General features: G+C 35.0%; 1 protein-coding gene across 1 annotated transcript in view; it reads right to left on the bottom strand.

Moving 5' to 3' along the window:
- The window catches only part of UGGT2 (UDP-glucose glycoprotein glucosyltransferase 2), a 78,439-nt gene that overhangs the window by 30,669 nt on the left and 20,696 nt on the right, over positions 1 to 27,074 (bottom strand). Inside the window, exons 8-21 of the mRNA XM_010024716.1 lie at positions 25,857 to 25,956; positions 21,021 to 21,081; positions 15,950 to 16,041; positions 15,350 to 15,500; positions 14,207 to 14,326; positions 12,105 to 12,190; positions 10,096 to 10,231; positions 8,407 to 8,538; positions 6,861 to 7,025; positions 6,300 to 6,423; positions 6,121 to 6,219; positions 4,534 to 4,628; positions 1,707 to 1,913; positions 212 to 343 (exon numbers count right to left, since the gene is read on the bottom strand). Of these exons, the coding sequence (XP_010023018.1) occupies positions 212 to 343; positions 1,707 to 1,913; positions 4,534 to 4,628; positions 6,121 to 6,219; positions 6,300 to 6,423; positions 6,861 to 7,025; positions 8,407 to 8,538; positions 10,096 to 10,231; positions 12,105 to 12,190; positions 14,207 to 14,326; positions 15,350 to 15,500; positions 15,950 to 16,041; positions 21,021 to 21,081; positions 25,857 to 25,956 (1,700 nt within the window). The remainder of the gene's footprint in view (positions 1 to 211; positions 344 to 1,706; positions 1,914 to 4,533; positions 4,629 to 6,120; positions 6,220 to 6,299; positions 6,424 to 6,860; positions 7,026 to 8,406; positions 8,539 to 10,095; positions 10,232 to 12,104; positions 12,191 to 14,206; positions 14,327 to 15,349; positions 15,501 to 15,949; positions 16,042 to 21,020; positions 21,082 to 25,856; positions 25,957 to 27,074) is intronic.

The following is a 27,074-nucleotide window of genomic DNA, read 5'->3' as shown; positions in this document are numbered from 1 at the left end:
ATATGTACATAGTAGCTTCAATGGAACAGAGATAATAAACAAATTAGGAGTAAAACAAAATAAAAACAAAGGCAAACATTCACACCATTCTCTAACAACAGGCTGAGTAAGTGGTAAAATCAATATAATGCATTTTCTTTACCTTGAAACTGAAGTTCCAGGAAGTAAATATCTACAGAAAGACTGAGAGATGACTTAATTTCTTTCTTACCCTGCCATTGCTTATAACAGCCATTTGCCCAGGAAGCAGCTTAAGAACCTCCCGGCAGAACATCTGGTGGGTTTTAATTATATCCAGTCCTAAAGTGTTGTACTTCTTCTCAAAAGTATGGTCATCCATTCCCTAAAGCAAAGGTAACGCATGAGATGATTTCAGCAAAAACAGATTTTGTAATAGCTGAGGTAATCAAAGATTTTCTTCAAGTTATGTGGTAACACAACAACCATCTCAGCTCTAGTGTATGTACATGACTGATGGTATGGAGCCACAGTCTCCCAACTAGCTAGTGTGGAGTTTTTACCTTTGGGAAACTGTGAATAACCGTGACAAGAAAGCTGAGCCTAAGGTTAAACACTTTTTCTATGATCCAGAACACAGCCGCATGAAAAAACTTTTAGGAAAAAGGTATAAAAAAAGTTCATAACACTCTAAAAACCTAACAGTCATTTTAGTGTGGCCACTGGATACAGATTTAACATGTTTTGTGGTAGCAAATATCATCCAGTAAGACACATAACAGATCAATGTTCAAAGTGGGAAAAAAAATGCTGGAACTTTGCCATGCTTTACAATGGCACTGTGCCTCACCTGTCAAAATTATCTTGCTTTATTAAATGCTACTGATACATATTTCTTCATTAGAAACATACAGACCAAGCAGATAAGACTAATTTAGATAATGCACTGCTTAATTACCTGCCTTTATGTCATTCAAAATTAATTAGACAATGAAATAAGAGCATGACCCAATTAGTTTTCCATTATGATGCCAGCAAGTTCTCTTAAGTCTTCCAAATCTTCCTATTTAAATATAAATAGGAATAAATATAAAATTTATAGCTCCATGCGAAACTGTAGTTTGCAGCTGTTATTTGACAACTCAGCTCCACTTTACATGTGAACTTTGAAATCAGCAACATTCATATTTTAAACCAATGAATTTTCATAGAAACACACCAGAAAATATTAGTGGTGTTCAAGGTCAGGTTGGACAGAGCCTTGGGCGACATAGTTTAGTGTGTGGTGTCCCTGCTCATGGCAGGGGGGTTGGAACTAGATGATCTTAAGGTCCTTTCCAACCCTAACTATTCTATGATTCTATGATTAACCTCAACCTCTTCAGTCTGTGCCTATTACTGCTCGCAACGACAACAGCAAGGTAAACAGTTCCTTCTGAAGTCTTAATTCATGAGGGAGAGTTTTCAAAAAATAATCAACAATTAAAAATTAAACTATTTGTCTCAATAACCCAGTATCAGTACTCTCTATTTTTCAATACTCTCATATTTTCTTCCTTTACTTTAAAGAAATCCCCTATTCTTTCCTAACATAAAAGTTGTCAAAAATCCAAATCTGCTTGAGCAGAAACTGTACAACGGTTACAAACTTTAGAGGATTTGGCTGAACACTGTTACTCTCAACATCTCCTTACAATAAAATACATGTGAAATGAAAAAGAAAGTAGTCTAATTGATTTTGCACTCACTGGGACGAGGAATTTAGCAATTTTAGTACCAGCAGCAAGGGATTTTGCTGTCTCTTCCTTACTGAGTTTACTTAGAAAACTTTTTAAGTTGCTGTTGTTTTGGGTTAGAAAAGCAGTCAAAATTCCTCTTGAAATGGCTGTGTTATCTTCCCTTATTTTTGATGAAGGATTGTTCAGAATCCCAACTCGTGTATGACTGCTTGTTTTCTGTGAAGAAAAATACAGAATAATACACAATTTTACAGTTCCATCTGCTGTTACCTAATGTATTCATATAACATTATAGTGTTGTGAAATGCCCTTAAGTTATTTAAATTATTCCAGCTCTTTGTCTTTAGAAAACAGACATCAATGCCTAATTCAGAACTTTAACTAGGAGTAAAAAATGTTACTAGTAAGGATTTACCTATTCCATAATATGTATTTTAAATGGAAGATTGTTTTTTTTATAGAATATTCTGCAGAAGCATATTTTTAACATTTTAACATTTTAAGGACATACACAAGTGTTCATTTACAGACTTCAGCACAGGCTTTGTAGATGTTTTTCTGTTTTTCAAAAACTATCAAATAAAGCAGAAAATAAATACAAGAAAATTTATCCACTCATCACTTTAATCTTAATAGCAGGAAAATCTAGTGATGCCACTTAAATTTTACTAGTGATGATTCTACAGTGTGATCAAATAGCATCACTAGCTGAAGAAAAGGTACATGGACACTATTGCAGTAAAGAATACACAAATAAGGAATGTTATCACTGGTATTCAACATATTTAAGCTGCAGACATTAAATTGCAGCTCTTGAGAAAAGTTTTGTTAAAACACTTATTTGAAAAGTTTGAAAATGCATTCTTCAAACTGTTCCTGAAGTATGTTCTTGCTGGAAAGAAGACAGGCGGCGCGCTAGGCTACATTATGAGACATACGGCAAACCAATCAAGGGAAGTCCTTACTCTCCTCTACTCACTACTTGTGAAGCTGCACTTGGACTGCTGGCCTGGTTTCGGTCCCCCCAGGGCAGTAAGGACATTTTGATGCCGGAGAAGCTTTGGAGAAGTCTACACTAAATAGTAGTAATAGGCCCCAAGGGCCTGTGAGAAGGCATTGAAGAAGCTGGGCTTGCTCAGTCTGGTAAAGAGGAGGCTACTAGAATGCTAATAGCAACCAACAACTACTTAATGGTGAGAGAAAAACATGAGAGGACTAAACTCTTCATAGTAGTGGCAAAAAGTGTAACAAGGGGCAATTTGTGGCCTGCTACAAATTTTGGCCTGGCAAGAGAAACTACACTAGGAAGGTAGTGCACGACCAGAACAAATCATCAAGTGAGGCAATGGAGTTGCCACCTTCAAGATTTTCAGGACTTCTTCAGACAAACCTAGAGCTGACCTGATCTAACGTTGGCAATAATCCCAGTTGGAGTGAGAGGCCGAACTAGATGCCTCCAGAGGTCTCTTCCAGCTAAGACATCTCTAGTTTTTACAAATGAAATAAAAATATATTAGTAGTTTTTGAAATATTATGTATTAACTGGAATAGTTAAAAGTCAGTTTCCTTCAGCCACTTCCCCTCCCAGATTCTTGCATGCTCTGCTTCCAATGCCAGTGGCAGTCATGTGCAAGATGTGTCCGTGCCAGTTCTGTACCTATCAGAAATTCTACTAGACCCTCATCTGACAGACTAGAGGGACTGCAAAGGAGTAGAGAAGCTCCATACAAAGCAATGGAATTTTTTAAAAAATACTGTATTTTTTGTCTTCTTGTCATGAAACCTGGAAACGACTAGACCAAGCAGTTTATATGAGGTTTATCTAAATCAAATCTATGAATTAGAATTAAGATAACTGATTAAACTGTCATTCCTAGAAGATCCAGCAAACCTTATTCAGAATGGCTTTTTCTAATGTTTTTCCTAGATTCTCCTCACTAACACATGGGGGCTTGACCAGGCAGTTCTCACTTCCTAATTGGGACCTATGGTGTATTTTCCCTGCTGAAGAGTTGAAAAAAATAAGACGACAGAGGGAATACATCTGTCAAGCTCAGGTCACAGATGCAGCAGTCAGATAAACGAAATGTTTTTCTGTAACAAGGACTTGTACTGCATATTCCTCTTTGCAGTTTTTTAAGCTTATTTTTAAAGACATTTTTGGTATCACACGCTCCCTGCAACATACCAATTTTGTAATTCCCTTAGGATGGTTCTTGTTTCATTCCTAATTAGTTAAATGTAGATGTTTTCCCAGTTTTACTCTAATTACTCTTCTAACCTCCCCGGAACGGAGGTGGGTTGTTTGGTTTTTTTGCCATTTATATTTACATGACATTTACTTGTATACTCTAAGTCCTATTACTACTGAGGAACTTAAGCAAACTCGTAAGTGTGGATAACCCTCCTAGCATATTAAAATACAAATAAAAAAAAATTAATATCTCTGAGGCACACAAACAGGATGTGAAAAAAAGGTTACTTCATGGCCACAGCTATGACATGCAATACAAAACACTGCATAATGGTTCACATTAGGCATTACACATTATCCTAACTTCCTTGGTCCGGGTAACACACTAAGTTACCTCATGGGAGAAAGTCTGTAATTGGGAAGAAATGGGAAACCATAAACTAAATGATCATTCACAGTCCTGGAAGATGCCAGTGCTGCAGGGGAGTAGAGCAAAATGAATGCACAGTCATGTAAATCTGCACCTCACCCACAAAAAACATCTGTTACACCTTTATTTAAGAGTACAATTTCTGAACATCCACAGTAGAGTTAAGAATATATTCATAATAATTATCTTTATAAAAACTGCTAGAAACTCACCAGGCTTTTCAAGGCATTAGAAAGCAGTCGTCTCCCAGCTGGCTTATCAAAATCAGCAACAATCCAGATAGTAACAGCATATAATGCATCTTCATCTGAAAATTACAGATAATCCTGCTTTACATTCTGGAGAATCTTCTCATGAATAATGAATTAATTTTCTTTGAGATTCTGAAGTTCACATGTACGTTTTCTGACTTCAACTGCCACATTAGAATCTTTTGCCTTCTGAACTGAAATAAAGTTCTTAGGAGGTAGTTTATCATGTTCATATGTGTCACTATATATATGAGGACCATATTAACTCATGTTAATATGAGTCACTATTACAAGTTAATATGAGTCACTATTACATGTTAATATGAGTCACTATAACAGCTAATCTGCTGTTGTATCACTGAAACAAGATGGCCCTAAATTGTAAGATAGCTCCAATTAACAAGAGCTGCGTTATCAGAGGTTTCTTTTGAACATTTGCTGAGGCTGGTCATATAGCCAGAAATGAAAAAAAAAATTAAGATGAGTTAGGCCATTCACTTTCCCTGTCAGCAAAGGGAAAGTCCTTTAACCAAAAGGCAGGACAAAACTTACCATTTCTGGACACAAACAGGAATATACTAAATACAGTCAAAAAAAGTAAACTACTGTATAGGTTTATATGCAGATAATTCCCCTTTTTCTTGGTCTATAGTGTCCTGTTCTTTATTCTTCATAAGGGGCAATGGTACATGAAAAAATCTGCAAAATTATCTGTAGAAGAATAGCAGTCTACTCAGGTCTATGATACATCCCCTAAAAGGTAATACATATCAACGGGAATTTTACAATGTTCTGCTGAGATTCTAGGAAAAGGTTATTATTGAGTGTTGCTGTGGTCTAGAGAAGACAGATTTGAAATGAAGATTCCAGCTTAAAGGTTATGGGTTTTAAACAAGAGATCCGAATCTTAGCAATAAGCTTACAGATTGAAAGCCAGTTGTCAATTGACAGCTAGCTGCGATGGCTTTGTGGGTGTAGACATTATCAAATAGAGTCAAATAATTTTATTTTAAAGAAAAATAAGTGTATGGCATTCCTTTCTGATAATGGAATAAGTAAAGATTACTGCATAAATAAATACTGCTAATAATGAATGAAATCAATTATTCCTTAAATTGCAGAAACGCCCAATTTTGATATAGATATTATAAAGACTATACATTCTTCACTTGATAATGCTGCAATGAAGAGTCACTTAAAAACTGAATGTAGTCTCTTTAACATCCTCAAGTAAAAACCATGTTAGCATGGAAACTGCAGAAGTCTTACAAAACTTCATGCCTGTAAAACAAAAAACAACTAGCCACATCATCCATCCCATTTTAAAACTACAAAATCTAGAATAACTATCCTATTACAATTTATGTTTATAATATTAGGATATGATCTGTTTCCTGAAAGAAGATACTGAGATATCAGGAAATTTATTTATTTACATGTGATCCTTGAGGTACTCACTTACTTGGGATATTTTACTGGCAAATTACAACAATTTGTAATGGCCACATATATGTATAAATATAACACCTATATAGAAAATGAATATACCCTTTTTTGTTAAATACTTCATGCTGTCTGAAATTACAGCACTTTTATCTTGTGAGTCCAAAAAGGAGAAAGTAGAGAAGTCGTCCACATCAAATGGAACTGCAAAATATAAAATACAACACGTCAGACTTCGTAACATGGAAAATCATGACGATAGCCAGTCTGAGAGAAGTAGTTACCAGATGTGGATCTGAAATGTACGTATCTTTTCTCTGCTCCAAGAATAGTGGGGTTTACACGGGAAACTACATTGTGCTGATCCATAAGAAAATCCATTGCATTTATATGATCATTTAACAAACCCTGTGGTAAGAGAGAAAAATTAGATCTGTACTTTTAGTTTCAAGACAAAAAAGACCAAGTATTTGTATAATATTTCAACCAAGATTAAAGTTTCTATATACACCAAGTTTTGGACAAGTCAAAACCATATAATTATCATACAGACAGTATTTCAAAATAGCAGATAGATAGACATCTTTCAATAAACAACTGCAGTACATTCTCAGACTCTGATTGAAAAATTCCATATAATTACTACAAGTTGATCCTTCAGTCTTGTATTATCTAAATACACTTGTTCAAAACCACAACTAACAATTAATGTAGCAATGTAATTTCACTTGTGATATTATTAATTTCAAGCCATCTCATTATAAAAAAATTCATATATAAACATGACTTAAATGATTCATCGCTGAATATTTCATCTTGCATTCATTCAGAAATGTTAAACATACCATGAACACTGCCCTCTGAAAGATTCCGGTGGCATCAATAATCCTCTGAAGAATAACTGTCTCTAACTCTGCAACATCCATCTCTTCTCTGTTAAAGGGCACGCCATTAAACAGAGCTTGAGGCAACGGACCCAGGCCACTCTTTTTATAAAAAGTTGCTCCTGCCTGATCATATCAGAAATATCACAGGATTAAGTAAGACTGTGGCTGACTTTAGCAAAAAATTAAACTAGTCTCAAGAGACTAGGAACTCTAATCTCCAAGCACTATTCACTGTCACAGCTTCTCATGAGTAGCCAGGACAAAACAGGAAATGTTTGTAAAGCAAACAGGACACATGAGACTCATTTCTCAAACAGAATGGCAAAAGAAATTACAAATCGATATGTGGTGGTTTAAAACTTTTGTTTTATCATCTTGATGAGAATCTTATTTTGATTAACACTCTTAGCAAAAAAATATTAAGTAAATAACATTGGAGAAAGACCTTAAGACAGTCAGTTTCAGATGGATAAATAAGACCTTTTCCCCAAAGAAAGCACCCCTCAAAATCAAAAGGCTTTTATGTTCAGAAGCAAAGAAAACATAAGAAAACAGAACAAGCTGATTTTTCCTCAGAGAAAATTCAGCATGACAAATTAATACAAATATATTGTGAGTAATTCCCCCTTCCTATTCTGCATCCTTTCATGTTTTCTGTCATTCAGGATGACAGCTACTCTATGGCAGCACCTATGCATCCATCTTTCTGTCATCTCACTGTCTCCTCCCTGATGTTCACCACAGTCTTAATGTCCCTGCTGGTACAAGGGGCTTCCTCCTGGTGGCTGGCTATTTTTCTTCCTTTAATATTCAATATAGGAAGCTTTCCGCCCCACAGTGTATCTAGAGGTTTCCAGGGCAGATTCAAACCACCCTTCCATGCAAATCCTCCATGCAACTCAGTGAGGAGCAAGTGGTGTAAGGCAAAAAGCACCTTTTTAACAGAAAATAGTGTACATTATATACCAAATTATAAAAGGAAATAAATAAAATGGATGGCATGTATCAGAAACACAAGCCTGTAGAGATGGCATGGCTGAAGTCACATGAAGGAAAACAGTATTTTATATATGTATTTCAGCAGAAAATTGTCTACATAATCAATTATAGATGAAAATGTCTTCTCTTTAAATCAAAAGAAAGCTGTCTTTCCCAAAGGAAATTATAACCAGAAAGCATAATTAAAGAAACAATGATTTACCTAGAAGACAGGCTTCTCACCAAGAAGACACAGGTAAATTATTTCTGAAGTCCAAGACAGGCCCCTTGACATTCTTACTAGAAAACAACTTATGTTCCTGAATGCAGCAGGCAATAGTAAATTTTAAGAAAGTAGTAATGCAGAAACCCTTTCAACAGTTCCACTAACAACTGAATCATGGCTGAAGAAAAATATTGACTCAAAGATACTGTATGTACTTGCTTTAACATTTAGCAATCTTCCATTGTAGCAAATGCAATTAATTGTGTCCTGCAGTATTTCTTACCACTCCTCTCAACATACCTTTCTCCCTTCATCATATTCAGAATGAACATCTAGTATGCTCTGAACATCAGCATGTGGGTATTCTCTTCTAAGAACATCTTTCACATGATTTACTGTTAGAACATTTCCATCTTTCACTTCATGGTACATCTGTAAGAATTGTAACAGAAATAAAAAAAATGCAATAAATTGTCAATCATAATATAACTAAATTAATAAAAAAGGAAATAATATCTTTTTATAGTGCAGGAGTAAATTTTACATTGGTATACTTCTATATTGGTTTTATTGCTATACTGCATTTTTTATATTGCTTTAGTAATTATCACCATCACACATGCACAATTTTCCATCAGAGCACTGTTCTGATTAATCTATTATTATACTTTTAGTCTAAATCTGAAGTGACAAAGGAAATACAGTTATGTGAGCTGAATGTGAAAGCTTATTTCTCTCCATTGATTAGAGAAGGAATTTAAATTCTTACTATAAACTACCTAACCATGGGTAGTTACTTGAAGCTATATGGGATGAATCCAAGCCTGAATTAGTCAGTGATACTTTTTCCTACAGTGATAATTTTTCCTTACCAATGCTATTTTATTTCACAGTGTAAAATTTTATTACTTTCATCAAACTTACAAAAGAAATTTGAAGTGAAAATTTTTCAATCTATTTCTTTTCAGATGAGGAATAATACATTTCTCTCTACAGCTCTGAACATCTCAACCCTGTATTTTATTAATTCTGGTTTTGATAATTTTAAATTATATTTATTATTCCCTCCTCTTTATATTATGAAACAAAGTAAACAGAAGAACACAACATTTTAAAAAGCACTCTGTAAATCGATATTTTGTCATCTGGTCATGGATAATAGTCACGCATGTGTATCAGCTCCCTAACACTTATGGATTTCTATTTCTCTTCCAAGGTACTCCTAGTTACCTCAATTCCTTTCATCTTAAGCTCTCTGCATTTGTCCATGACATTAGTTACTAGGCATTCTGAACAGAATGATAGGAAAAAAAAACAGTAAGAAAAAAAATTATGTATTAATACAATGTTCTCTTATACAATTTTGCCTGCAGAGTCTTCACATAGAGTGCTCACTTTATTTGCCTCTGTTCATCTCTCACCTCTGAAATAACTGTCTTTACACAAACCTGCATTCTCTCACACAGAAAACCAGTCTCATTCCTTAAGCTGCAAGCCTGGAATATTTCTATGTTTTCTACACCCATGAGCAGCTCAAGCATGATCAAAAAAGAACTATCTTACTCTGTTTCACTTTCTAAACTAGAAAACAACCAAGGGTTTTTCAAAGCTTATAGGATTGCCAAAGTGATATTAAAATGCCTGTACTCCAAGAGATACAGAACACAACCACACCATGTTAACACAAATAATACAGAATCATTTTTCATAAGGAAATACTAAAAGGTGTAAGGCATGCATCTACTTTTTTAGATTCTTGAAGAAAGCCTGTAGACAGGTAAAATGACAAAGCAAGTCATCCTGGATCCTGGAAGAGGAAAGAATTTCTGCAAATCATTCTATAGCCTATCAATGCTATACAAGTTTTCAGTATTTTACTTCCATGTACAGTAAATGCAAACTTATCAAGTTGTCATAAGGTAGCAAAATCCTAACTATATAGAAAGGAAATAAAAGTAGTAAGAGGTGATTTAGTGTGAAAACACTCACATTAATTATCGAGGTAAAGGCTTGAGATGTGTCAGATTCCTCTGCAATGTAATTAAAAGTTCTCCAAAGAGCTATTCCAGCATCTTCATTTCCATCAATTTCTTCTTTTGTATTTAAAATGAAAACAAATCCAATCCTATAAACAAACAAAAAGAGTTCACACATTTTAAAACAGTATCAGTTTCACACACTTTCTAATACTGACAATAGAAGAACAAGATGTTTGCGGTCAAGCAATCTGTCCAGCATGTAGGGATGAAGAAAACACCTGTACTTAGGTGGTGGTGCCATGACTGTGTATGGTGACACAGAGGATGCCAGCTGTGCAGTCTTCATCAGGTGTCCCAGATTATGCTTAGGTTACCAACTTATTTTGGATTGCCTTTTCTACCATTTAAAGCTGACCATAATTAAGATTTCTGTAAATCACTAGGATTTACGCACAGCCCTTTCTCTCCTTACCTGTCTGAAGGTTATGACATTCTTTACATTCCCGCCATAACCTCTTGAATGCTTAGGTCTTTGTTTTAGTCTGGCCACTATCTGCCTTCTATTATTCCTGAAATGGGTGTCTTGAGTAGCTACATGTAGACATGCTGGGGTCTTGATGTCCTGTCATCAATACATGCCATTCTTACTAGCCTTCTTTTGCCTTTTCTACCTTCTGGGGCTTTCCCACCCTCATGCTACCATTCATTTTCTTTTCACACAAATTTTAACACATCTACTACAGGTTGCCCAAAGAAGCTGTGGCTGTCCCATCTCTGGTAGTGTTCAAGGCCAGGTTCAAGGCCAGCCCCAAGGACGGAGCTTTGAGCAACCTGGTCTAGTGGAAGGTGCCCCTGCCTATGGCAGGGGGTTGGAACTACATGGTCTTTAAAGTCCCTTCCAACCCAAACTATTCTGTGATTCTATGACATAAGCAATTGTACATCAGATCAAAGGACAGAGGAAAGTAAGAAATACAGCAACTTTTCTAAAAATATATAAATAATAATTAATGCATAAAGATGGTCTACAGTTAATGGCTTCTCCCATTTTTTACATCTCTTATCATAAATAACTTGTCCTATAGTTGTGTGTCATCTGGGTACTGTAGGAACAGTCAGCAAAGCAAAATATTATACAACAGTATAGACTCCATGGCTCATCCACATCTTGAATACTGTGCACACTGCTGTTGCTCTCATCTCAGAGAAGTTATATTAAAACTCAGGAATTTCAGAGGCGGACAAATGAGAAAACAAAATAACCTTAGGAACGGCTTCCAGGCAAGGAATAACTAGTAACCTGGTGAAAGATATGACTGTGGTTGAATATGGCAGAGCTTTATAAACTCATGACTGGCATCTGGAGAAGCAGGATAGACCGCTTATTTTCATTCCCAATTATAAGGACTATAGAGACTGCAAATTAAGCTATTGAAAGTCTGTCTCAGAACAAGCAAAGCAGTTCTTCATACACCACTTAGTTCAACTGTGAAAAAACCTGGAAAAAGCTACTGTGGGTGCTAAAACTTTACATGAATGCAAGGGGAAAACAGAAAAGTTTATGGAAGAGAAACCCACTGAGGATTGCTAAATATTTAGAAATTACATCCGGGTCTGGAATTCTTTGATCTCCAAATGCACAAAATCAGGTGAAGCCACCACAGCTGAAAGAACTAAACTGAAAATGCCCTTGAATCCTGTTTTACTTACAGAACATTTTGCTTAGAATTCATCTTCACATGGGCATCCAGTGGGACTATTCAACAAGATAACTTTCATCAGACTTCTGCAGCTCATTTTCCACACACTCGGGTATGTTACCCCTTGCAACCTATTTGCTTAAGAATACTTAATACCCAGGTAAGCTTAATACAAGTGGGTAACCAGTGTGTTTGACTAGAATGCTGTTGAACTGGCTTTCATTTGAATTCACGTTTGCCTAGCAGAACAGAAGATGAAAAAGAATAAAAAGGAAATCAACTGTTAAGACTTTTCTTCAAGACTTTCAGTCTTCCTTACCTAAGGGGTACATTATGATGATAGAATAATTCTGCCAGTTTCATATAATCACCTGTATCTTCTTGGACAGGATCAATAAAAAGTACCTAAGAAGAGAAAACATAATACACAGCCAATATTTATTCTTCATGTCATTTTTTATTCTTTTTTCAGACATAAAATGTAATATAAGAACAGAAATTTCCAAAGGAGCTGTGTGCCCCAACTGTTTTCAGTTTCTTAGGGCATTCATTGTAAGAAAATGTTAAGAGTATAAATGAAAATAACTTCAAAATTAATGAATTTGGACCAAATACTGAAAACAGGATTTAATCATATATTGACCTTCAAATGAAGTGATATCACTACTGTCTTTTAAAAGACTCCATGCCAATACTTTGTTTTTATTAAGGGACTTGATATTTAATTAAAAAGGATCCAATGCTGTTTTTCACATTACTTCTTTCAACTAACTCTCTTCTGCTGTGAAAATCAGACTAAAATAAATAAACAGAATATATTGACTTAAAACTTTTTAATTAAAAAGTGGAGCACTGGGACAGAATTCTTCCTTCCTGTCTCACATAATTGGGATGTGTCTGCATAGGTAGATTATCCTTATGCCGACTTAATTATGACATCGATACCTTATTTATTCAGCTTTGTGCTGCAACTCCCCTCAGAATTTATAATAATTTTGCTAAAGTAGCTGAAATGCAGCAGAATAATTTTTAAAAGTTTGAACACTCCCTCTCCCTCAGATTATAGTTAAATATCTTGTAGAGTTCTATAATCTAGCTGTATTTATTATATATTCAAATATATTAAATATTCAACAATATTTAATTCTGAATGCAATCTACTTCATATTAGACACATGCTTCATTGTGAACATACATTTCTTTATTATATACGGCCTGTACTTTGGTTGTCTTTTATATACTGAGCTTCATGTCACTTGGCGTCACTACATCAATGGCCAAGGGAAAAGCTATGGATGTCATCTCTCTGGACTTCTGTAAGGGCCTTTGACACAGTCCCCCACAACATCCTTCTCTCTAAGTTGGTGAAAGATGGATTTGATGGATGGACTACTTGGTGGATAAGGAATTGGCCGTATGGTCACATCCAGAGAGTAGTGGTCAACAGGTTAACGTCTGGATGGAGATCAGTGCAAAGTTGTGTCCTCAGGGGCCCATGTTGGGAACAGTACTGCTTAACATATTCATCAATGACACAGACAGTGGGATCAAGTGTACCCTCAGCAAGTGTGTGGATGACACCAAGGCAAGTGATGCAGTTGATATGCCTGAGGGATGTGTTGCCATTCAGAGGGACCTGGACAATCTTGAGCAGTGGGCCCATGTGAAACTCATGGTGTTTAACTAGGCCAAGTGCAAGGTCCTGCACCTGGGTCTGGGCAACCCTTGGTATGAATACAGGCTGGGGGACAAAGGGATTCAGAGAAGCCTTGAGCAGGAGGGCTTAGGGGTGCTGGATAAAAAGCTGGACATGAGCTGACAGTGTGTGCTCACAGCCCAGAAAATCAACTGTGTACTGGGCTGCACCAAAAGAAACAGGGGGGTTGGAACTAGATGATCTTTAAGGTCCCTTCCAACCAAAACCATTCTATGATTCATACAATTACCTTCTGTAATTTAAATCCCAATTTAAATCAGCAATAGCTGTTTCCTTAGCCTACTAAGTGATACAGAATACTATGTACAGGGGAAACATTAGGCTTCAAGACATTGGAATTAGCATGCTTTATACTTTAAATGTTTTTGCACCTCATTTTACCATCTCTAAAACAAGGACAGTTATCATTGCCTTCTCTAAGTAGCGTACTATGAAGAAAATAAACTGATAGTAGTGAATTACCTATATGTCATAAAAAAAAGCTCACGATAAAACTGTGTGTAAATCCACTTCTGGAAATCAGACTAATAATCACATATGACTCACTATACAAAAAGATTTCCATTACTATTAGCAGACCCACACAGAAAACATGAAATGCGAACCTTCATAATGAATACAGCATGTGTATTATTTCAATAAATTACCTGTTCACATATAAGTATTCGCACTATGCAAAAAAAACCCAAGTTCTCCAAACTTACCAAATTATATAAATTGCGTCTAATCTGCTGTATAACACCAGGAAATGCAGGTTTTAGCAGTTCTTGATAGCTTGCAGGCCATGTGCTATAGCTGTAGTCTTGTTCTATGTTATTAATCCACTGAAACAAAAAAAGGCAGTCATTTAACAAACACACATTAAACACTGAGAAAAATATGTATGTGCAAGTAAACATTTTACAACACATCAAAAGCTAGAAAGAGTAAAAAGTGAGGGTTTTTTTAAATAGTAAGAGTAAATAGCTTCTAAAATTATTTTTTTTTTCTTTTCAATCCAGTTGTTTGAGGTTTTTATTTGCCGTACATAATAAAACTAGTAATGAATGAAGAAGGAAAAAAGACCATTTGTACTCTGCATCAGGATGTAAATAAAACAGTTTTTTCAAGTGTGGAAACTACTTTCACAATACAAAGGTCATAATAACATGTCACAAAGATACGTGTAACACACCATAACCATCTTGTAAGACAAACACAGTATTTATCTATAACCTGCAGCAGCAGCACTTTAGCTATATCAAAATAACTAATGAATATATGGCTAATTTGTTCCTCTACTGTTTTCTGTGCATGCCTTGGCAAACAGAGGAGTGAATATATGGTTCTTTCAAGTGATGAATATTAGTATTTTAGTGCCTTTTCCACTGGCATATAAGCTTTGTAATGAAAACTGTATAAATACTGAACAAGAGGAAAAAAGCAGAGTCGTTGGACAATTAGAAACAAAATATTTAAGTTGTCCACAATTTATCATTATTATCCACATATCACACTTCTGAAGAACATTTAGCAGCCCTGCATAATATGAAGATATTATGTAACTAGATTAATTGCTGTAAAATCAAATTCTATAGCTGTGAGTGTGCAAGTACTCTTAGATATATTTCTCTTTTCATTTAAACATCCTACATCTTAAAATTTTAATAAAGTATAGGCTAGACAAAATTACTCCTAAAATACATAAAGATATTAATATATCACCCTCCAAAATATTTTAAACTACTTATTGATATATGGTTTTATGCCTAGTATTTCAATTACACTACAAAAAAAGATAGACCGTATCACATACATAGCTTTAAAAAATATGCAATATTTAAATAAGCAATTGTTAAACTACTTACTATTATTGAAGAGTGACGAATATCTAGTGCATAAGTGTCATCTGTAGGATGTATATGCAACCTCATGAATTTACTCAAGGTCTCCTCTTTGATTCCAAGTTCATGAAGGCCATGCATCACTTTTCCTTCCAGTTTAAGCGTCTCTAAGATACTTTTTCAGGAAGACAAAATGCTTTATGTCTACACAGAAGTCTTGTCATGACATCAAAATAAAAAATATTTCAAAAACTATTAACATGAGGATTATTTTTAGCATTGAAAATAATTTTTATATTCTCCTGCAGTCAAATGTTTAAAACAAAATCCGTTAATAACTCTATGTCTCCAACTTATTTCAAAACAGAATTATAACAGATTATACAACTCTCATTTATTCACATTTATTTTGTATGAAGGAATTTAATTGATTATTAGTAAAAGTGGCATGACAGCAGAGTGAAACGTTGCTCATATTTGAATATGAGCAAACCTACTGTAAACCAGTATTCCCTCTATCCGAGCACTTCCTGGCCCCCAGCTGAGATTATCTGTCACCATGAGCACAACTTCTCCATTATTATTATTAATTCTATAATCTTCAAACAAAACACACCATCTTACCTAAAAGGATCATGAAAATCCAGGTCAATATGAAGGCCATTTAGAAATAAACGTCCTTCTCCAGGTTGGATTCCAAGAATTTCATGAAAATGCTGCAAAGTAAAAAGTACTGCTAACTTACTTAGTTATTTGTCAATGCTAATAAACATATATAAATATATTTATATATAAAATGAAACTTAAAGCAATTCTGCAAAACAGACACATCAAATCTCTTCCACATTTCTTTCTTCAGCTGAGTGTTGTTGGTAAAAATATTGACAACATACTTCTACGACTTCTATTTAGGACACTTTCAATGTACAAATACAACTAAAAATAGCTGATAATTCCCCCCTCCAACAACCTATACTGTCCCTACCTGTACAAGGTCAAGATAAGAAGACATTCCCAGTGTCTGCCAACAGAAAGTGAAAACACATACACATACAGAAATATGCCTTGTAAGTTTTACTTGTATTACTCCTTTATTCCATACAACAAAGGGAGATCTGTACCTGTCTTTCAGACCTCCACTTGAAACTAGCTTAACATCTTTCACAGTTCCAAAAACTCTGTAGTTGTAATGCTTACAGGGAATTGAGAAAGACAGACTAGGAACATATAATCTCATCTAACAAAGGGACCTTGGGAAAAAATATAGATCAGGAAGGGATACCATAGCATATCCTTGCTTTGCAGAGAAGAAAATAAAATCCACAATAAATTAATACACGAGAAAGTAAGTATTGATGGAGTAAAGTATGCCTTATTTTATTTCAGAGAGCTGTGAGGCACCACACTGTTCAATCTCTGGTGGCTGTAGCAAGGTAAGTATCAGGAGCAACAGCAGTAGTTTATTCCAGCTCACCCCATGAGAAGCAGTCAGATTTCCAGATCTGTTTTAATTCTGAACAAAGGAATGGAGAGCACAAAAAATATGCAGGAAAAATGCAAGGTGAGAAAGATGTATCTTTTTCCCATTTAGCTCCCAGTTGCTCAACAAAGTAAGTGTGAACAAAGCCACACTTTGTTCGAAAGCACAATTAAGAGCAAGCAACTCAAGCTGCATGTACTATTCCACTTAAAAGCCTACTACTGAGCAAATGAGAGAAAAAACAGGAAAACATTGAAAGCCATATTATTTCTTTACAGTGGTTACTTTCCCACAGGTAAATGAAGTAAAGCCAAAGCTAACTGGTTTGTGGCATTACCAGTGCAACCCCACATAGATGAGACAACAGTTTACTTGAAGCCTCTTGTAATCCAACAGGTATGCATATTACTCATAATTCATTGAAGAGGTACCATATTCCTTAGTATAAACATTTTCACAACCCAAAGCAGAATGGAAATACGTAGTGGCACCTAATACCAGACTATGAAAGGCAGAGCCCTCAATAAAGGAGAAATGCAGCTGTGATAAGCCTGAACCTCACACAGAAAGAATTTTCATGCAAGTCCAAAACCCATCCATGACCTTGAAAAACAGCTTTTGAAATTTGTAAATTTAATTTATTCTAATGGTCTAATCTGAACTTTGTAGTGTTTTCATTGCTTTTTTTGTATGTGGATTTACAGAAGAGTAATATAATTGCATATGCTTGTTACAAAATATCTGAACACATATAATGTGAAGAATATTGTGGCTTTGGGAGGGGTTGCATTCCCCTGATGTTAAGAAATAACCAGAAGACATTCTTTTTTTAGGTTTAGTTATTATCTTTCATGAAAATTTTAGCAAGCATTTGAAAAATGGATGTCAGTGGGCTTTCAAAATGAGGAGCATAAATGCATGGGAATAAGTTTCCTGTGATCAGATAAGGAAAAAAAAAGGGATAATTTAATTGCTTTCCCGATTTATAAAACTCACTTTATTCCCAATCATATACTCTGTATCTTTCTATAAATGACAGATTTTTTGATTTTTTTTTCCCCCTCTATGTCCCAAAGCAGGAAAGATGTCTGTCTTCTTCACAATCAACTGCTGCTTTGGATTACTCTGGCCAAGTGCAGAACTTCATGTTTATCTTTCTTAAACCTCATGCATCCATTAAAAAGAAACAACCTAGAAGTAGCAGCTGGTGTCTCATATTTACATATTTCCTACTACAGCTTCACACAGAATTACACACCCTCCCAAGTTTCACTCTCTACATCCCTTCTAAGCAGCCAAAATCCACAGAATCCTGACAGTGCCAAGTGACCCTGCAGCAGGTGAAATTTCTGATCATTTACCTACACAGATCATGAGACACAACCAAAACAGGCAGATGGGACAAAATTAAACACACAGTGATGAGACTCCCCTACACCAGGCAGAGCAGCACCTAAAACCCTGGAATTTTTCTGTAGTTAGCAAGTCCAACTTGGATTATAGTTTTAATACCACTGTTTTGCCATGAAGTACTGTGACCACAGAAAAATCCCCCTTAATGCCACTGGACCCTAGGAGTGAACAATGAATGTAAAGAGGATGACAGCTTCAAGAAATCTTAGCATGATCCTTCTTGGGCTCTTGCACAGATCTTGTGAGATCAGCTTGAACAGGCCCTCTCCTTGAAGCACTGGAATTAGCATTTAGGTTAAGAGATCTCTTGCCACTATTGAGAGCTGACTGCTCATTCCTATAAGCCCAGATACTCATGTAAACACAGATACTGAGAAAGACCGCAACTGGCTGATGTAGGTCATATAAATCTTAGTACTAACTAAAATGAATGCAAGAACAACAAAAAAATTGTCAGCACTGGGTATGGAAATGGGAGTCTGAAAGTTTTTCAAATCCTTCAGTGCTGCCACAGAAAAAGAACTGAGCTGAATCAGAGCTGAGATTTATACCGGTCTCATGCAAGGCATTTGATTGTTCAGAAGAGCATTCATTTATTGTAACAACTCTGATGGAAGGAGTATTTTGGCATCCAAGACTAGAATTCAAAGTTGATAATACTCATATAGTATTTTCTTGCTAAACTGTCAGCAAACTTGCACTGAAGTTGTGAGTTGTGGTTAATTTTTTTTATTCTTTTATCTATAGCAGTTCTTTGTCTATTTCTTAGATATCAATTCATTATACCTAAATCATCACATGCCTTTCAACTTTTAATACCTTTATTTCCTCTCATTGCATTTCCTATTCAACTTTCATTATCTTGAGAGGGAATCATCCAGTTACACACAGCATGAGATCATATCTCTCCAGCTGCTAGATGGATGTACTGCAGTTCAAGAATGCACATGCCAATTTATTGTGCTCCAGCAGCAGTTTTCAGGAAGTTTCCCCACTTTTATTCAAAATATTGCAGTTTTTAGCTGTCTAAGACCTGTAGCCTTTAGACTGCAGGTAGGATGTTGTATGAAATTTAAACTTAGTGGGATAGGTGCCTAAGATCCTCTTGTAGTTAATGTATTTATTACAGTCATGGAATCATATGAGTGATTCAGCTGACCAACCAAATAGATACCCAACGTCATTTGTTTCAGGATAGGGCATCTTGGACTGGAAAGTATGGGTCAGGCAAAAGAGAATGGATGCCCCAGTGCAAACATCTGCCAGACCTATGCAGCTATCTTGGACAGCCTGAGGCATCTCAAATGACATCAGAAGTTCAAGTTTAGGCAACTCAATAATGCCCCACAAAACAACCATTGAGTGAGCTACCTTGTTTTTGATGTTCACTGACTACATATTTCTTGTCATATCAGGAGCTTAGACATCCTACAGATGTGCCTAAACGAAGACATCTTAATTTCAACCCAAATTTAAGTTACTTAATTAATCCTTATATTCAGTAATAATTCTAATTCCTGATACACCTTCACTTTTTTGCATTTTGGGGTACAGGAGTAGTTTTTGATTTTTTGTGTTAACAGAGCTATAACTGGAGAAAGACATTGTAAAGACCTCATCAAGAAACAAGGAAAGTCCTGATACTAACACTCTTACTCTGGTGAAACCACGATTATCAGGGCTTTGTTTTGCTTTATCCTGATGATAACCTTAACAGCAAAGACATACAGGAAAATGCATACCTCACTATATGTAGAAAGCAATGAAGCATGATGCAGATACTGATTTGCTTCCTTGAACAAAAACTGTGAGACTTTTCACTAGTGCAAGAAGAAAAAAAAAGGCCTGCCTAATGTTGAGCAGTGGAGATGACATGCTCTTTATGAGAAAGCTACATCAGTGCAAAAGGGACATTCAGCATTTTCACTGTTCTAGGTGGAAAAAACTGGAAAAGCATTTCCCTAGAGATACCAGTCTTGGCAAGGCAAGAAGAAAAGGCCTGTATGGATACAAAGCAAAATGATACCTGGAAATGTTGCAAAAGTAGCAGAATGCTGTAAGTAAGAAATACATCCCTTTCGCTATAGTGCTGGTCAGTTTTAACACCATATGAAAATACATGTTCTGAAGATCAAGGACAGTGCTATGGATGTCATTCTGTCTGACCAGCCCTCAAAGCACAGTGGCTAACATTTAATTTTAACACTCAACTTGAAAGAAAAAATCTGAACTCTGAATTGAGACAGAAAATACAAGAGATATCATGAATCTGACAAACACAACATAGAAACTCAGGATACATCTCAGACCAGTCAAAATCACATGAACTGTGACTCCTCATGTGATAGAAGGCACAAAAGATGCAGTGCATCAAAAAAGAAAATAAAAGCACCATCTATTACACATGATATTCAAAATATGTTGCAGAATAGTTGCATGTGTGATTCTGAGAATGCGGAGAGCTCAAAGCTAGCATATGTTGACTGACACCAAAGCTTTAGAAAGTTAATTTACACCTATTTTGCTACCACAGCACACAATTTATAACTGAACATAACACTCTATACAATTTATTTAAAATGTATTTGTACTTGCCTAATTCTGCAAAATCGAAAGAGGGAAGAAGAGAAGTGAAAAATCTGAATTAAGTATTTCAACGTCATTTATTTAGTAAAAGATGTTTAAGACAAACAGCTCTCTATTTCTGACAGAAACTATGTGAAAGTTGCTACACTAATATAAAACTCTAAAACCAGTAATATTATAGTAACTCAATGCCCATTTGAAGAAATAAAAACAAACCTTCTGATTTTCTTCTATTTCATTTCGCATTTTCTTGTCTACAGGCACTCTGGTCAGTGATCTATAAAAAGAAAATATTCGCATCACTCAACCACTGCATTTTTAAAAATGCATTAAATAATGTGAAATATGTATTTTAATACCATATCCAATGCGCTGCAATTGGAAAAAGCTGTAATTAAGACTTTAAAAAGGAGTAATGCAGTGTCATAAATATTTTTTTCCCCCAAGACAAGTATTTTTTCCTGTGTTACTCCAGTAAACTCAGGTTTCAAATTCAAATTTAGGCCAGATCTTGTTGAAGTAATATTATCAGCATGTTTTTTTACCACTCTAAGTCTTTCCTCTTTTTTCTTCTGGAAAATAGCATGTATATGATAAAAAAATTGTTTGATCTTCTAAATTATTACCAAAATACATGCAATGTTTGTATATTTTAATTTAACGTTACTAACTCAACACTACTCAACATTAGAGCACAGATGGCCAAGGATATAACAATGGCCAAAGGCAAGGAAAATATGCAAAGAATGACTACTTTAAAATTAGCTGAGATTAAAAAAGAGATTTGGAGATTGAAAGCATTGAAAATGTTAAGCATTCACTGAGAGTCAACATTTTAGTTTCCTTAGTCATTTGACCTTTAGAAGATAATCCATTAATTTGTCTTTTTTACCTTTCAACAACATTGTGGAAGACTATTTTAACTTCTCTGTCACAATGTATTGTATATGAGGTTTGTAATAACCAGGCTATCATAAAACACTCCCAGAGGCAAATTATTCTCTCCATTGTTTAAGAAACCTTAAACCATATTAACCCAACTGTGATTCTCCCAATAAATGCCAGAATAAATACTCTAGTTGCATACATATTTTTCTCAAAACAAGATTGTATATGTTTTAGTATATCTGTATGGAGCTTTAAGAAAAACTGAAGTCATCTTAATCCTGAAAATTAACTAAACAAACAGAACAATCCTACTAAGCCAACTTCAATTATGGATAATAAAGCAGTTATTTAATAATAGAAATCCTCACCTTCCCCCAAAACTAAACTGATTTAGAGTAGATCTTGCTAGTAAACTCCACATTTTTTGCAATAGGTCAGAAATACGATACAAAATCAGTTACAAAATCAGTTTACCTTAAACAAATATTTAAGATTTCCAGGCAATCAAAGTTTTATTAAGTGTTTGCACTTATGAAGTCCAAACAATATGATTTCCAAGATTTGTTTATAAATATTACACAGTTCATCTCAGTTAAATACCCTTTTCCTATTTACCCCCTCTCAATATTCTGGCAGATTATTTTTGTCACTGTGAATTTCTTCTGGACCACATGATGAAAGGGCAAAGGAGGATCAGAAAGGAGCTGTATTTACACTCAGCCATACTTGGTGGGATTTCCATGGCTTAAAATGAAAAAGGCATAACTCAAACTGTGATGTCAAAGACAGCAGTAAAAAAAAGTAAATGTGGACTATGTTATTATATAGTCATTGGAGGATGTGCTTAATAACTTGGTTATTGTTGTCTAACTAACTCTCTCACAAAGCTCTATAATCATGCTGCTAGGTACTCTCTATGCACATAGAGTGGTAAATGTATTTAATACTAAATAAATATATCTTCTACTGTACTACTTTCTGTGTTCATTTGTTTTGAAATAAACATTGTACACCGGAAAGCAAGAAACTATAAACATTTCTGTTGAAAAAGAAACATTGCTACTTAAGATTTTTAAAAAATATGATAAACTGTAAGTACAAAGAAAAGAATATCTGAAGCTTAGAAAAAAATACTATCAAATCAGAAGTCTTAAAACCTGATTATGCAGGACACTGCTTTAAGGGACGTTCTACCAGCAATAGACATAATTCAGGAACACTACAGAACTTTTCTCATTAACGACTACTTAATAGAAAGACTCCAGAGCAAGGTGGAAATTTAATGTCTGGCAGTACTACCACAACTATTACTCTGACTTCATAGTAATAGTTTTAGAGAGTCCTGAAGTAAAAAGTACTTCAGAGCTAAAAAAAAAAAAAAAACAAACCCCTGATTTTTATCCTGCTAAACTTAACATAAATAGTAGTAGGGCCTGTAACTCTCAGAATCAATGCTTCATTCTGCATACGCAGGTGATAAAAACTGCACAGATAAAAAGAACAACCTAAATCTTTCCAAATACCTTACAGTTGTAAGACAGAAACATAAAAAATAAATGTGAAAATAATAAAAAGGCGGAAAGGAGAAGACAAAGCTGGTCCAACATTAGTAAGGAAGTAAAAGCAAAAGGTAAGCATCAGCAAAAGGTAAGCTTTACTGATAGCACTTTTAGTAATAAGAAAGCAATACATTAAAGAATTGTTAGCTAGCTCCTTGTCTACGCACGACTCTCGAAAATGCAAGATTCCAGCAAGACTAAAGTGTGATGGGTGACCCTTGAAAAGCACATCCCAGGAATCTGAGGTAACAAGTGCAAACCTTGTCTAGGGGAAGGTGTCCCTGCCCATGGCAGAGTGTTGGAACTAGATGATCTTTCAGGTCCCTTCCAACCAAAACAATCTATAATTCTGTGATAAAAGTACCCATGAAAGACATCTTTCCATTCTGAGTTCAGTCATTTGTTCTGTGTGTTCAGAGCTTCACAAGGTTTTATGCAAGTTTTTCTAAATATTAAGTGCCAAGGAGCCACTAAAAAGAAATACTTTACTGTCTGAAAGTAAATGAATACAATTTACCATACTACATGACGTAGGAATGTTCTTACATGACCTTAAGGTCATAATATTTTCTCTCACATAATTTCATGCATCTTTATTCTTACCTGTAACATTATGTAGCTATGTAGTACTGCATATGAGGGGAAAAAAGCAAACTTTTCACATGTTCACAATGTTAACATTCATGAATGATAAATGAATAGGAAGAAACAGAGTATTGTCATTATTATTGCTGCTTATGATTCTTCGATTCTATGATATGTATATAAAAATATCCTATAAAATGAATTATCAAAATGTTGCCACGACATATATCAGATGTTACACTGTCTACATCTGATGACCTTTTGTAAAAATCTACCTCAGATTAACCTTTTCAAGTAGAAATAGTGAGACAAGACAAAAAAATAAAAAAATAAATAATAAAAAAAAGAGCAGGTTATAAACTAGAAAATGAGAGAAAGAGAAATTTCCAGAGGAATGGGATATTCACTTTTTACGGTGTAAGGAACACCTCCATTTGAAGGGGTTCAATACTTTATTTTTGGTATCGTAACTATAGTTCTAAAGCTTTTATACAGCCTTCTCAAACTAAATTTGCATAATTAAAAAATGGTTGCTTTCATATCTAAATGTGAAATAAAAAAAATACTACTATTATAATGATCAGATATCTGTCTAAAGTGATTAAGAAATATCTTCTCATTTCCTGTTTTTTCTATTTTTCTTCAGACCAGGTTTTTTTGACTTAGCAGGTTAAGCATGATTTGAATATTAAGAAAATATATTTTGTTTACTGCTTTTATGCAATGCCCCTTTGATTTAAGTTTGTCGTCAATGCAGACCCGCTAATTTTAAATTATTTAAATATTTGAAATCTGCCATGTTAAAAATAACACACTAGAACAGCTTATTAGAATAAATCTTACAGGAACTGCAATTCCCCTTTTAATAATTATAGAGTCTTCTCATACTTCTACCCATAAAAATCCATAAAAATAAGATGTTTGAAGTGTAGGTAAATTATGCTCTAATGCCACAAATACACAGTGGGAGTTGGAGTGGGATGTAACAATTTAATGCCTTTTTAAATCAGTGATTTAAATGTCACCTGGCATACTTCAAACTGACTTTTTCCTGTCCTTTAAAGAATAGAACTGGCCTTCCAGTTCAACATTATATTTCTTCTATCTTCTAATGGAAAGTGGCATTTTCTGATTGCTAATCTAAGTGTAAACTTGAACCTTACTATGTAATAATAATTATGTTTCAGGCATTTGAAAAGTTACTTTTCTTCCTTGAAATGAGAGGTTACAAAGGTAGTTTTTCCATTAGAGTGTAGCTTTTTTAAAAAAGAAAATCAGAGATGACAATGAAACACACTGGCAATTAAACAACAGTTGTAAAATGTGAAAGCACACTGAGTTAAGAAGCCTGTTTAGCATCATATTTAATTCAGTAATTTAAGCAAATATTGCTGGTAGGATTACACAAAGGTCTTACTAAATATAAAGAAAAGCATTTCTCAATTACAATACAATTAGCTTAGAGGAAGAGCAATTTTTAATATTAGTACAGAGGGAAATGCTGATCGTTTATTTAATAATGATCCTGATCTTTTATTAAGTAATCTGTTATGGGAGACAGATTTTCCCCATTAAGAACACTAGGGTACAGTAGCTGGGGCCCAATCTTGTTAGCAATGTTGTGCTTAGAACTAATTTGTGTGGATCCCCCATGAAATTTATTAATAGAATTTTGCCTCTTCCTGCTGTGAGTAGATCTGCTATTAATTCAACAGAATTCTCCACCTGGGAAAATACCATTCCAGTAAAAGCCAGGAGGACTAGGCATCCAACCATACGTGCCTGTAGGATTAGGATGCCTTCATGGCAACTTCTACATTAGACGGGAAATATTTAAAAGACAAATCATAAGCTCTCCCAGGAGTTCTTTTCTACTCAATGAAATTGCCTGGAATACATCTAGAAAGCTGTAAAACATGAATATATGACTGCAGGATTTGAGTATAAATCTGTATTACTGTCATTAAATTCAAATGCAAACATAAAAATAGTATTTGAAAAACAAGCCTAAGTATCATACCTGGCTTTTATTGGGAAGTTCTGAGCTATGTCTTTCATGATCTTTAAGGCATCATAAACAGGGGTAGACATAATTCGAGCAGCTGCTTGAAAACTAAGATCTGGGGGGAAAAAAACCAAACCACATCACTGAAAATATCACTCTCAATCAATACTGCCTACAATCAGGAAACTGTTCCATACACACACTCTCACTATTAATATTTTTATGCTTCAATTATACATTGTAAAATACTATGAAGTAAACTTATTAAGGTCAAAAAGGCACTTAAAGGTTGGAAATACCAAATTCAGGCTCTCCTACAAGAAATCTGCTGGGCCATCTGAGCATATACATTGTACATGTCATTTCTAAGTTTACAATAACATAGTGAAAAAAACAGACATCATGTGGTATTATGACAGTATCATAAGGGTATCATGCTCAAATGTAGATGCACACCAACCCACAGACACTCATAACTGTAGTAAAGAGTAAGATCTTTCCAGCACCAGGACTTCACAAGGTTTTCAGAGAACAGACATATTAAATGTAAAAGGCTGTACTGAGTGTGCGAGGTGTACAATTTTCAAGAGCTGCAGCATTTTCACAGGAAGAGAATATGGAGACTCATGAAAGAAAGGCCAATCTACGGTCAAATTTCAGTTCTTCTAAGTGTTTAGCACATTTTTCAAAGTGATCTCATTTTTCTTTCTATGCTTTTTCTCAGAATGATGTAGATTTTCGTATATCAGGACAGTTTATAACCCATTTGCCTATCCACTGGAAAAAAAATGATGCAATTCAGGTAACCTTCTCTGATGCCTAACATGTGTGATAGATCTTGACACATGAGACTAGGGAAAATCCAAATTTGCTACCAATAGGGTAAGGCAATAATATACCAGGTGCTTCCATGTACTTTGGATACTTCAAGGCAATGATGCTTTTTCCTTATGATCTGCTAGTTAAGACATTGCAGCAGAAACTGAAGGCCTCAGGTTATTCAGTTTGAGGAAAGCTGATACCACATACAGTAAAAACTGCTGGGCAGAAAGTAATAGAGGATGCTGCCTAGATTATCTTCACACCATCTCTATGATGCAATTTGGAATTAAAAAAAGGGCTGAAGAAAAGTGAATAGCACACATTCCTAATTTAGGCTGATTAGGTACACCTTGGCTGGAAGAAAAGGTGAGCCTGAGAGTTGGAATGTTAACTTGGTATTTCTTAATACTT

Source organism: Nestor notabilis, unplaced genomic scaffold (genome assembly GCF_000696875.1).
Source record: "Nestor notabilis isolate BGI_N333 unplaced genomic scaffold, ASM69687v1 scaffold2082, whole genome shotgun sequence".
In the NCBI taxonomy this organism is placed as follows: domain Eukaryota; kingdom Metazoa; phylum Chordata; class Aves; order Psittaciformes; family Psittacidae; genus Nestor; species Nestor notabilis.
Note: the sequence above shows the minus strand (reverse complement) of the source record. Positions and strands in the feature narration are given on the sequence as shown.